General features: G+C 46.2%; 1 protein-coding gene across 3 annotated transcripts in view; it reads left to right on the forward strand.

Annotated features, from left to right (window-relative positions):
* The window catches only part of ASPH (aspartate beta-hydroxylase), a 187,669-nt gene that overhangs the window by 161,351 nt on the left and 12,386 nt on the right, over window positions 1–13,932 (forward strand). For all 3 annotated transcript variants that reach the window (XM_077751811.1, XM_077751809.1, XM_077751810.1), the window contains 2 exons: window positions 3,538–3,629; window positions 4,005–4,138. In XM_077751811.1, the coding sequence (XP_077607937.1) occupies window positions 3,538–3,629; window positions 4,005–4,138 (226 nt within the window). The remainder of the gene's footprint in view (window positions 1–3,537; window positions 3,630–4,004; window positions 4,139–13,932) is intronic.

A 13,932-nucleotide genomic window follows, 5' to 3' on the forward strand; every position in this document is an offset into this window, starting at 1 on the left:
AGACACTGGAGAGAGAATCCTGCGGGGGTGGGGGGTGTGGTGGAGGTAAGATGTGAGGAAGAGACGCAGCAGGCATTCTCTTAGCCACGCTAAGAGCTCAGGTCCAGACAAACAGGCTACTGAGTATCTGATGTAGTTAAGACTTAGTGGTTATCTAGTCTAGTTAGGAAAGGATGCTGCTAGATTGTTGAAGGACTTAAAGTGGTGGCTGGAAGTTCCATTTTTCTCCAAATGGTACTGGGTATTATGATGGGTCTCCACATAGCATCGTCAAGACTAAGGAATATTTATTCATTTTTAAAGGGACAGCTGTTTTAAGTTGGAGAAAAAGAATCAGGAAAAGTAAATAATGAGAGGGGTTTTTTTTTCCTTAAAAATATGTCTTCAGATTGCTAGGTGAACATTATGGAATATCTATTTTGCTCAAACTTATTAATTATCACCAACAGTGAACAGTAAAATCTACACTTGGCAAATATGCCATACATGTGTATTCTTTCTTCCTGAGCGCGTACCGCTCTCAGTAGCCTTTCTGGATCAGCGCAAGCTGAACCTCTGAATCCTTCTCAACACCATTTTCTAGGTAGCTACTGACAATTGAATTGTCATGCAAGATGAACCTGTTGTTATTCCAACAGAGCCTTGAAGCTTAAGGAAGATACAACCCAAGACCTTTAAAAATCCCAACTCCATGAATATTTCTTGTAAAGTATATTCACATGTAAATGAAGTATCCAATTGATTCTCCCAAATCTCCACTGATAAAACTCCTTTCAGGGCCATCTTCTTCTTCAAAGTCCATCACTTCTTCAGAGTTATTTAATTTTTATTTTTTTTTAATGTTTATTTATTTTTGAGAAAGAGAGAGAGAGACAGAGTGTGAGTGGGAAAGGAGCAGGGAGAGAGGGAAACACAGAATCCAAAGCAGGCTCCAGGCTCTGAGCTGTCAGCACAGAGCCTGATGTGGGGTTTGAACCCACGAACTATGAAATCATGACCTGAGCCAAAATTGGACGCTTAACCAACTGAGCCACCCAGGCACCCTTCTTCAGAGTAACTTTAAACTCGGTTAGAAATAATAAAACAGCAAGAAAGCCACACTGCATTCAGCTGCTGGACAGTTCCCTCCTTAGCTGAGGGAATTGCTCCTCACAGCTGCTTTCTAATCCATGATGTGACAAAGTTGTAAACGGTGCTGAAAGCATCGGTTTTGGAGACCAACAATCCCAAATTTGGAGACCTGGCTGCACCACTTGGTAGCTGTGTGATGCAAACACGTTCCTGAATCTCTGAGGCTCAGAGCCTCATCCAAAAACGGACAATGAAAAGAGTGTCTCAAGTATGGAGTTGTTACTAGAATCAGTGAGTGCTTGGAAGATCTGACACACAATTATCCACTGAGAGTGGTACTGTTTTTTTATTACACAATAGCCATATGTTACATAATAATAGAAGTGACGGAGGGGCGGTCTTAGGTCAGGGTCCTCGGGTCATGGTTAAGAGCACGGACTCTGGGTCCAGTTTGGCTGGAATTCCTGCTGTGGCACTTTCAGTGTGACCTCTCTGTGCCACACTTCCTGTTCTCTAAAACACACCACCAACAGCGCCTCCCTCACCAGGTGTCATAGGCATCGGATGAGTCCTTTTAAGTATGTCACGTGGTTCCTGGCCCACGGCGAGCACTTGGGACTGCTGTTGCATTCCTAAATTCTCACCATCACGTGCAAATACCTAAAGCTGCCGATGGAAATCCACGAATGCCAAGCATCTGCTACACGGAGAATATGTGCTTACAGATGAGAAAAGATTTATGTGTCCAAAGGGCTAGCGATGCTCTAATTTAACCCCGACCAAGTGGCAGTCCTAGTGAAACCCAGTCCATTAAGTTACCTTTCATTAAGGTACAACACAGCTGTTCTCTAAGGGGCACGTGCTCTGCCCTCTCCCCCGTGCCCACGGGAAGTCCAGCCAATTCTGGCTGCTCCTCTAGCCTCCAGGCCTCACGTAACTGATGCCTGCACAGCACAGAGTCCAGAATCGGGCTGTCAGGCCGTCCCCAGACCCTGTGTGTGGGAAGTCATGGGAATCTAGGCTTACAAATGCTTTATGATGATGTTTACAGATTCCAGGAATCTGTAAACATCATCACAGGGGCAGAGAGGGGGAGACAGAATCCCAAGCTGATAGCACAGAGCCAAGTTTGGGGCTCGAACTCACAGAACTATAAGACCATGACCTGAGCAAAAATCAAGAGCTGAATGCTTAACCGACTGAGCCACCCAGGCACCACGAAGAGAATACCTTTAAGTTGCATTCCTTATAACTCATTTTATTCTTGGTATATGATTATTCTGGGACACAACTAAAAATTAAATAAAATTAAACTCAGCTTTAGATGTAGCAGTCTCTTGTAGGAATCTTGAATAGGGAATTACAATTTTTCTAGCTTTTAAAAAAAAGCCATCATTTTTCTCCGTAAAAGCAAATAATGCTGTGTACATAGCTGAGCACGTCTTTCCCAAAACATGGTGATTTTGTTGATGGTGAAGAAATTCGTGTAGTCCAGGATGCTTAATATTTCCCAACCTCTGTGTTCCTGACACAGACACTCATATAAAACATCATCTCTCAGAGACTTCTTCCCTCTTCATTTAAATCCTCTTCTTTATCAACGTATAAAGGATGACCTGTACAATGGAAACGACATTGAATTCCATGAGAAATGTTCAGGTAACTCTGATATAGTGCTAGGAGTGCATTTTTAGGTTAGAAATATAAGCTGGTTGGTTTTTTTTTTCCTTAGGAAGTCTACTCTGACTACAATAACAAATTACCACAAATGTAGTAGCTTTAAAATGACACAAATTTATTATCTTCACTGTTCTGAGATCAGAAGTCTACAGTGGTCTCACTGGGCTATACAATCAGAGTGTCCTTAGTGCCGTATTCCCTCTGGAGGCCCCAGCTTCTGGAGTCTGCCCACATTTGCTGGCTTGCAGTTGCTCTTCATCTTCAAAGCCAGCAATGGCCGGTCATGTCTTTCTCCTTCTATATCTCTCGGACACTAGTCTGCCTCCCTTTTCCACACTGAAGGACTCTTTGATGACATGGGGCCCATCCAGTTTGTCCAGGATAATCTCTTTATTTTCAGGTCAGCCCATTAGAAATCTCAATGTCATCTGCAACCTTTACTTCCTTTTGCCATACAACATAACATATTCATAGGCTCCTGGTTACATCATGGACACCCTGGGGAGGGGGCCGTTATTCTGCCTGTCACCATGCGAAAAATAGGATTCAGCATCCACTGTCCGTTAGACATCCTTAGTCAAATCCTCCATCGTTGAGTAGAGATCTCGGGCCCTTGTCCTGCTAATCTGCAACAGTAAGACACTTCACATTTTGTCTTCTTGTGTTTGCTCAACCTTCTCATGCCTAGTGAGGGTGACAGTACAGATTGCCCGTGGTCAAAACCGGGTGAGCTAAAATTTTACTGTGATTTGTTTCTAACAGTGGTTTTACCGTTTCTTCTTCTAGGAAGAAAAAATGAAAATGCCTGTAAAGGAGCTCCTAAAACCTGTTCTTTACTCGATAAATTCCCCGAAACGACAGGATGCAGAAGGGGACAGGTAGTACCAACCATGTCATCAGTGACGGGAAGAACACAGTTATTAGGAATAAAGGAATGCTAATGTTTATAAAGCAAAAGATAGTTCTTTTGGCCAAACAAAGGCCTCTTTTTTCATTCTGTCTTTAATAGATACATAATTTCATGTGGCTGACTGCAGAATTCAGGGTGGAAAATGTTCAGTGTTTATCACTATATGGAAAAATGAGAGTCCTTACCTTCAGTTACTTCACAAAGAAACTAGACGAGACTATAAATTCTCAGTCTTCCCAAGGCTCTCATTCAAATTGACAATAATGTTATGTAGTCACTTTAATGTAGCACTTCCTCCACCCCTCGATGAACGGGTGACCAGTGTGTTACATTTTCTGCGCAGATCAAGTATTCTGTCATGCACCCAGGAACCCACGTGTGGCCGCACACAGGGCCCACCAACTGCAGGCTCCGGATGCACCTGGGCTTGGTGATTCCCAGAGAAGGCTGCAAGATCCGATGTGCCAACGAGACCAAGTATGTTTCCTGCCATCATTTTCTCTCTTATCACCTCTGAAGAGGGGTGTTCATTACAACCAATCTGTGTTGAGTTGGGTTATTTCTCTTCCTTTGTAACTGAAGTAGGCTGGGGTGGATGATAGTAATCCAGACTCTGGTCTGTGTCCCTTCTGTGTGCTTCTGAGAGTTCAGAGAGGCTCCTCAGGTCTGGGACTGCCTTCTCCCTCTGCATTTCTCCCCACACCACTCTCATCTCATTGAAGAGCCTTCTCACTTCTCTTTCTAGATGCACAGACTTGTACTCGGGGCCGACTACCTTGTACCGAGCCCTGTGCATATTACACATTGTGCTTATTGCTCTACAACTTGAATTATTCATCAATGCAAAGAGTCCCCCTTCCTGAAGAAAACACCCAGGGATAGTCACTGTGTTGCTTTAGAGGAGGCAGCGCGGGGCAACAAACAGGCTGTGTGTTTCAGATCCCAGCTCGGCCACCTAATGCTGTGTAACCTGGGCCCGTTCCTCAATCCCTTCAAGCCTCAGCCTCCTCACTTATGAAATTGGCCTGATGCTCTCTGCTGTGCAGGATTGTTGTAGGATTAAGTGAAATAATACATACAAGGCACAGAGCCTACGTCCTAGCATGAGTGAGACGTGGGGAATGTTAGGCCCTTCGCCCCATGCCTTTTGCTGTCCTAATCTTATTACTCTCGCCACTTAGAATGCCCTTCCTTACACTCATCCAGAATAAACCTATTACTAAGGTCCCATGTCTTTCCTACGAAAGAGCCTCTCTCCTGACTTCTTAGAGTGTATATAGTATAGATTCTCAGTAATCCTATTCTCTGTCTTCCATTGCTTCCTATCAATTAGCATATGTTAGCCTAATCTCTGGGAGCTATAAACTCCTGGAGGGCAGAAACTAGGTTGCTTCCTTCTTAGTCATTTCTCAGGGTCCTAAGTAGAGGTCCGATGGGGTGGGGGGTGCTATTCCAGAGGTACTTCGAGTTGTTCATTCGGTTATTGGCAGAGACCTGCCTGTCCTGGCTATGGTGCAGCAACAGAGTGCCGTGGGAAGTTCAGAGGGCAGTCAGATGGGAGCCATCTTCTGGCAAATATGCCTCATCAGGGACATAACACAGGCTCAAATGTCGGAGACATAAGAGCGGTACGGATACAATGCTACAGAGGAGCCAATGGGCAGCTAGCTCATTTGCTCCTGGGGTTTGAGAATCTTGACAGGGGTGATTTTTAAAGACAAGAAGGTTTTTACATAGAAAGCTGGGGAGAAAAGGGCATTTCAGACTGAAAGAACAGGGTCTGCAAAGTCACAGAAGCCAATAATGACAGGGCACGTATGAAGAATATGGAGTGATTTCGGCAACCAAGTGTGGATACAGTAGTATAGGTAAACTGGTGCAGGTTAAAATTTTCAAGAGCTTATTCGGACATACATCGATTCACATTGCATAGTGTGAAACCAAAGGTGGTTAGGAGCACCCCAGGACAGGAGCTGGGGAGCAAGGTTTCCAGAAACAAGACGCTGTAGCAAAACAAAGCAAGTATTTGACTACGTAGAGCATACGCAGTTGGCCTTGTTTCGGGAAACCCAGTTGACTGTGAGCAGTTGCTCTTCAACTTCACTTTCTCAGTTTCAAGTGCATTGAGTCTGGCTTATACTTTGGTTCGCTTATGTAGGCTGCCAAGCCATTCAAGCCACCCTCATTGAATGGCCTTTTGTCTAAAAACTTTAACAGCACATATAGAGTATGGTTGGAAAATGAAAGCAGAATAGAAGCCCAATTGTAGAAGGCTTTGAATACCAGCTAGTGGGATCAGACCCTCATCAGGAAGTTATTCTGGAAGCCATGGCGGGAGGTGTGGGGTGAGACAGGAAGAACAGTTAACAGCCTGTCATAGTGGCCCACCCAAGAAGCACTGGACTCAGGATGCTGGAAGCAAGAGGGGGAGTGATGGGCAGGTACAGGAGATATTATGCAGGTTGACTCAAGCGTGTGGTGTGAGGGAGGGAAAGTCCAGGGTGACTTGGCATGTGTCCATTTGGGTCAGTAAGAGACTGTTGATGCTTTAGCGAATACTGAGAACTTGGGAGGTATGCGGTGAGTTCGGGGACATGGGTAACGAGTTCAGTGTTTTTATATAGTTTATTTAATTTGCTATTGGAGTACAGTAGTGGAAACATCCAGGAGTCAGCTGTATAGAGATCCCTGGGGCTCAGAAGAGAAGTCTAGACATAAAGGTTCAAGAGGCAGACTTAGCAGGAAGTTCTGGAGGAAGCTTGCGACCCCATGAGCCCATGCACACTTGGAAGACCAGAAGATGAAGGAGAACACCAAGGAGATGGGGCGGCAAAGGGTGGGTTTGGGAGAACCAGAATGAGAATCAGAGACAGCTGGACAGGAAGAAGTTTCTCCCAAGATGAAGTAGGTCTTATTAAGCCTTTTGGGACTCAGTTTGGATCCACAAGGTCTCCACCGAAGGGAAGAAGGGTGAGGACATGATGGGGGGCCCAGGGAATATGGAGAGAATGCTGGGGAATGAGATCAAATAACCGTGGGCGGCGAAGATGGAGGAGATCACCAGGCCTGTTTCCTGAGTACTGCCTTATGGTTCAAACTTGTCATTTGTTAATCTCTGTCTCTGTATCTCCTTCCTTCCCTCCATCCTGCCTACTGTTTATTTTTTAAAGTTTCCTGTCTGTCCCGCTTATAGATATTCTGGGGGGGGAGGGGAGTCACTAGACAAAAGTGCATTTAGGAACAGGTAGGGAGAAAGACAAGTATGAACTGATGCTTGTCATCCGAGGCCTGAGGCGGCCTGGAAAGAACGTGCATGGCAGTGAGGAAGGGGAGCGGGCAGACAGTGCCGGAAGCTTGAACAAGACGCCCAGCAGGGCCCACACTGCAGAAGGGACGCTGGGAGAGCTGCCCCAGCGGCACATCCACAGTGCATGCCCCACGCAGGCTCCCGGCAAACACGGGGTGACCGTGCCTAACAGAGGAAGGGACTGCCAGCCCCTCCCCTCAAGTTGAAGGGTGATCAGGTTAAGGGTCTTCAGCTACCTGAAGTAGCCCCCATCCTGCACCTGCCTCACTTCGAGGGTGAGCGTCAATAAGAGTGTCAGCTTGTACCGCCCCTCAATTCCCACGGACAGTAAGTACCTGTTGAAAACAGTAATTTGCAGATGGTGTATTTTGCAGTGATTATTAAAAAGTACTTTACTTGGGGCGTCTGGGTGGTTCAGTCAGTTGAGCGTCCAACTCTTGATTTCAGCTCTGGTCATGATCTCACAGTTGGTGAGTTCAAGCTCCACACTGGGCTCTGCGTGTCAGCATGGAGCCTGCTTGGGAATCAATCAATCAATCAATCTCTCTCTCTCTCTCTCTCTCAAAAAAATAAAGATTAAAAAAATTTTAACATCCACCCACCTGTGGTTGGGCCCGGAAGGCGGTTTTGCAGAGAACAAATTGCTTCCTGTTCTCTCCTCCCTGAAGGGCCCATCGCATCAGTGCTTTTCCACATCCTCATGACAGCTGGTCAGCAGCCTTCTCTGAGTCCATCCTCTCGCATCTTATGTCACGTTACATGCTCGCCCTCATTAAGCCTTAACTCAAGAGTGGTTGGGTCAGGCCAAGTACTTCATTACAAAAATTGTGTTTTTCTTAAGGGAAATGGGTCAATTAAAGTACTGTGTGATGCCTGTAGTGAAAATAGCTGGATATCTGAATGGTAGACAGGCAGTTTCCAAACTCTGAAGACAGAAAGACCATAATAGGAAACCTGGAAGTGTCATACTGTTAGTGTAGAACTACTATTAGTGTGGAAAGAGAAATACATATGCCCAGAAATCAGGCTTCCTTGTGCTAGGCAACAGGAAGCAATTTTCAGAGCCTCTCAACTTCCAAAAGAAGAGATTACTCGTAGCAATTCGTGCATTGTGGTTCTCAGGTTGGAATAATCACATCGCTGTTTCTCCAGCACCGTGTGAGCCCTGCTAGCATGCGTGTTGTTTAAATACTCCATCACTGCAGTGAGTAGCTGAGCTCTTTTTATCTGTAGATGAGCTTGCAGCTACACCGCCTTTTATCATTATAAAGAAAAATGATCATTTAACAATAAGTGCCCTCTGACTATAAAACAGATACATGATGCGCATTCCATGTGCATAATTTGTAAAACACAGAGAAGCACAATGGAAAAAAGTAAATATTATTTTTGATCTTAATACCCAGAGATACTGCCCGGGTGCTTCTCTGTACCCGCATGTGTTTGTCCGCAAGGAAGAGGAGGAGGATCACAGTGACGGTCAATAACGTGCTTGCTGTACGAAGCAGTTCTTAGCATGCCGCGCACGCTAAGAATCCTCACAAGAATCCTAAGGGATTATTAAAATCTCTATTTGACAGCAGGGGAGACTGAGGTATAAAGATGCCGAGTAACTTCCAAAAGGTCACGCAGCTCAGTAAGCATTGATGTTTGTGTTAGTTTCCTGGAGCTGCCATAACAAATTACCACCAACCAGATGACTTTAAACAACAGAAATTCATTGGCTCTTAGTTTTGGAGTCCAGAAGCCCAAAGTCAAGTGTCAGGAGGGTTGTTTCTTCTGAAGGTTCTGAGGGAGAATCGGTGCCCTGCCTCTCTCCCAGCTTGTGGTAGCTGGTGGCGTTCCTTGGTATCTCTTGGCTTGTAGATACCTCGCTCCAACCTCTACCTCTGCCAACACAGCACCACCTTCCCCCAGTGTCTTCTCCCCTTCTCTTTATAAACACACTTACCACTGGATTTGGGGCCCAGCCTAATCCAGGCTGGTCTTCTCTCAAGATCTTTCACTTCATGACAACTGTAAAGACCCTTTTTCCAAATAAACTTACATTCACAGGTTCCAGGTGGGCAGACATACTTTTTGGGAGGCCACCAGCGACCCAACTACCATGTCAGAACTATGGTTTGGTCCCAAGCAGTGTGGCTTGAAAGGCTCAACCCCTTACCTCTAACTACGTGTAGGTGTCTGGGCTTTGGGAGTTTTTTTGGTGGTGGCTACAAAATTGAGATCATCCGGTACTTGAAAGGCAACCACTGTGAATGCTGGTTTTCATGTCCAGGCAGCAAGCTGGGGGGTCTCCATTTCTGGGCCATTTGTGTCATCCCTCAAGTCAGGCCCTGCTTTGTGGTCTGTCAGATGAGCTCATTTATGATCTCCATCCAAAGCTGAATGAACTCAAGTTGGTGGATGAACGTGCCACCAGCAAGCAGGAACGAATTATTACCCGCATGGAGTGCCCAACTTGTCTGAGCTCTGGGTGATCCCACACAGGAATTCTTTCCACTGGGTCTCCAGGACATTCTAGAACCAGGGCGCAGGAAAGAAGAGTGACTGTGTGGCTCTTCTGGAGACTCAGCCTTCTTGCCTGCCACTTGCTGGCCAAAAATGTCGGACAGGACCACCAGATGGCCCGGAAAGTGTGCATCGGCATCAGCGGCGCACCGAAGAACTGAGTTGGCAAGAAGTCACGTGAGGCCTCTTTCTGTTGCTGTGGAAATCCTGGCCCTCTGCCACAGCATACCTCGAGTGTTTTATAACATATTCTTTCCATTCATCTCTCAAGTTTTTAATTAGGAAAATTATGCGGAAGGCCTGCTAAAATATTAACAGTAAGAGAAAGACTTAATTTTTTAAAGTCACTGTGAATTGTTCATAGACAGCATTTTTTTCAGGAAGTGTCCAGGAAGATAAAGCCTTAGAATTTGCCCTTAGATATCATAGCTCTTCCGTTTCACAAAATGTAACCATCTTCCAGCCCAGCGGTAATGTGGCCTTACCCACAAGTCACCGTCCAAGCCTGCCCCTCTGGGATTGAAGGCTGAAAATGGCTTTTTACCTGGATGTGTTTCATGAGGATTTGTTGTTAAATAACATTTTGTCCTCTCTCTTCCTTTCCTTGAGCAACTTGGTGAATAAAAAGCATCCAGTGAAGCCCCTGAGCCCCTGTTCTGGTTAGCATTCATACACGCGCATACACAGCGACACCTTCTCAGGGAATGGTGATTCCCACATGCAATATGAATTGTGCGCAAACATTTCATTTGTTGAGCTGACGGTCGAGAGATTGGAAATTACAGAGTCCTATGTGGTAAAAGCATCCAGTGTATTTGATCTTTATCGTCCATTGCTGTAGAAATGGGGACTTTGATCCCTTACTTTCCAGGGAGCGAGACCAAGCACTCCGCCACCATTGGAGGTGTTTCTTGTAACCTGGAGGAGGTGCGGCTTGAAGGAGTTAGGAACGGGGAACGTGATTGGAACCCACGGGTATGCAGGGGCCAGAGCTGGTGGGGGGGGGGGTACAGATACAGATGGGGGCCGTGATTTGATAGGCGTGGGGCCAGAAGGGAGCCCGGAGAAAGCAGGACCGTCAGGCGCTGGTGGCTCCACACCCGGCCCCACATTTCCCCTTTCCCCCCCTGTGCCCCCGCCCTGGAGCTAGAGGTCGTGAGGAGGGGGCAGTGGCGTCCTCTGGGGCCTTTGAGTCTTCCTCTGCCTTTTCTCTTGGTCCTTTGTTGGCTTTCTCGGCTGCGTTACAGAGCCTTCTGCCGCTGGTTGACCTGGGACCAAGAGGAGGAAGCCCAAAGCCTCCATGAGACGGCGGGAGGTCAGGGCCTGGAGTCCCCCCGGCCTGTGTGGAGGGAGGGAAGCCCTGGGGCGGCCGGGCCGGGGCTCTTCTGTGAGGGGCTGGGACATAGGCTAGGGGTACAAACGCACACGACCTGTTGGGAAGAGAGCTTCTTTGTGAAGTTAGCCATCTTTTATTGGAATTAATATTTTGGCGTGAAACAAAACAGCAGATGCTATACCCGCTTCTCAGATGAAAGCTTACGTGTCTCCGGTGAAATGTAGTGTGAAGACTGAAGTCCTAAACGTCAGCTTGGCTCAGAGAATTAAGGGGATTTTGCTGTGGAAAGGGGCCTTAGAGGCCATCTTGTCCGTCTCTATCATTGCACACATGGGGAAACGGAGGCCCCTAGGTGAAGTGCTTTATCATGTGGCTGGTTAGCAGCAGTCAGAACAAGAACACAGGTGGCCTAGCCTCCAGGAAAATGCTGTCCCGATAGATAGATAGATAGATAGATAGATAGATAGATAGATAGATAGATGATACATACATAGATACATACATACAGAGAAAAAAAGACAAAGAATATGTGTTTGTACATGTGTATATTTGTGTCTTCATGTATTAGGTAGAGAGAGGGAAGAGTTTTACATTTCAATTCTAGTATGTGCCGGGATTTCTAATGCAGTCGGAAGTGAGGGATCTCAGTCGATCAGGATTAATAAGCACTCTGTTAAGTAGCCTTATTCCTGAGCTCTTTGACCCTTTTCCGTATTCCCTCAGCCTGTTACATGCCTTCGCAGCCACCTCAGCACGGCCACACAGGCACTAAGCGTATCTCCCAGTACCGTGATCCGGAGCGGAAGGTTTGGGCTATCACCAAGCAAGGCTGGTGACTTTCTGCTTCTGCCACTGAATCACAGTATCACTGCAGAGGTCTGAGCCTGCTTCCATAGAATTCCTTTGATGGAAAATTAGGACCCTGTCCCTTGCCTACCTCGGCATTTTAGCAAGGATCACTGAGATACGATCAATAGAGTTTTCAGGTGGCAGACCCTATAAGCACCTAGTATCTTTGTTTAGCACGATTCATGTTGATGATAATTCTGTGACACAAGTATGGTTGTTAGATCTGTACTGCCACCATTATATCAGTACCATTAATTAGAAATAGAATTTGAGAAATTGAGGAACTATGTGATATTACTTTATCTTTGACCAGGTATTCTTGTATCTTTTCCAAACCAGGGAGAGGCGTTTCTCTCTCGATCGTGAGAAATTCTAAAAGCCAGATGAGGTAGCCAGATAATCTGGGGAGAGCATGCAGCCCCCACTCTGGTCCTGCTTTTCTGACGCCCGAGAGAAAGACATTGGGGTCCAGGGTCAAAGGCAACTCTAAAAGTCTTTTTCATGTCATGCTTGGGAGTAGAACTTAATCATATTCGGTGAAGCTTTGCTCACAAAGCAGGTGGCCTGCAAACTGTTTCTTTACATTGCAGTGAGAGCCTTTTTTATTCAGAAGAGATCTAAAGACCTTTGACCTATTTTAGAGCTGTCTCTTTGTCTGGAAAACCTCGTCCTTTGCCAGCCAAGCCATTCATCTCAAGTTAGCCTCAGTCACTTGGGGGCTTGCTCCTTGCTTCGATGGGGTTTTATTGTTCTTCCCTTTGAGGTTAATTAGCTCTCGTAGGTGTCATTTTAGCTCTCACAGGTGATTGAAAGACACCAGTTTTGAAGTATTCAAAAGGAATCTACATTAAATAATTGAGTATCTTGTCTGTTTTTTGGGAAAATATATGAAAGAAAATGGAAGGGCAAATGGAAGATAATGGGACGCACTTCCCCGTGAGTTTTAAGGCCCTAAAAGAATCTAACTCTTTGGAATACCTCCCATATTTTTTGTTTAAAAAAATTGTTTCATCAGTCGTTCACACTGGTCCATATTTGACTTAAAATATCTGAAAAGCCGCAGCCAGCGGTCACTTAAATTCCACCGTTACAGACACTGGTGCTCCTCAAATAAACCAGTGTGTTTCAGCANCTAAAGCATCCCGAAGTCTTTGACTTTCTTACACCCCATCAGAGTCTAGTGAAAAATATCATCTTGCGCAACCTAGAATTTTCTGTTCCATCCTTTGAGTTGCTTCCAGTATTTTAAGTAAATTTCAGACCCTCTGCTCTGCCACTCAGAAAACACTGAGAACCCCTTGTCGTTATAGCACAAAGTGTATTTTGCAGGTTCTCTGAGCTGTTTGGTACCTCACCCCCTTGGAAGATTTTAGTTCTCTCAATGAAGACAAACGCATAGGGCGTGAAGCCAAGGTTACTTTTGGTAACATTCTACCACTTCCATACATTTCATCTCTATCTTTTATCGTTTCCTTATTTTTCTCTGTATTTTCCTTCCTCCTCTTTTATAATCTGTACCCTTCATCAGATACTGTGTGCCCATTGTCTGCTAATCCTCACGTCAGCTATGCTGATGAAGAACACAAAGGCTCGTGGATGCTGAGTCGCCCCCCTCCTGCCTCCCCCCAGGTCACAGAGCAGTAAAAGTCCCAGCCGGTTGGTTTAAATATGCTTCCATTCAGGGCCATAATGGTTCCATTGTGCTGTGCCCTTTCTCTCCCTCTCTCTTCTACCACACGCTCCCCTTTCCCTTCCTTTTTGTTTTCCTTTTTTAACAGCGGTGAAACACATAACCTAAAATTTACTGTCCTGTTTCGACATATCCACCCAGTCAGTGGCGCTGTGAACGTTCATACTGTGCTGCCAGCGCCAACATCCGTCCGTTCACAGGACTCTTCATCTTGTGACACTGAAGCCCCCCCACACCAAACAACCCCCTCATTTCTACGATCTTGGGGAATTTGACTGCTCTGGGTACCGCCTGTCAGTGGACTCACACAGTGTTTGTTCCCGTGCGAGTGCTTTATCTCACTGAGCGTGACGTGCCGAAGGGCCGCGTGATGTGGCGTGGTCTGCACTTCCCTTCTCTGCAAGGCTGAATGATACTCCGTCGTACGCATCTGCCCCATTTTGTGTACCGTCCGTTGGTCCGCGGACACCTTTAGGCTCCTGTGGGCAGTGCGGCAGCACCCACGGCATACTGCCTTCCCCCCCACCCAGTGCACTGCCCCCCCTTATCTGCCGCCTGTATTTAGGCTTGTCAGGGTC

The sequence above is a fragment of the Crocuta crocuta genome, unplaced genomic scaffold (genome assembly GCF_008692635.1).
Source record: "Crocuta crocuta isolate KB4526 unplaced genomic scaffold, BGI_CrCroc_1.0 scaffold20, whole genome shotgun sequence".
Classification (NCBI taxonomy): domain Eukaryota; kingdom Metazoa; phylum Chordata; class Mammalia; order Carnivora; family Hyaenidae; genus Crocuta; species Crocuta crocuta.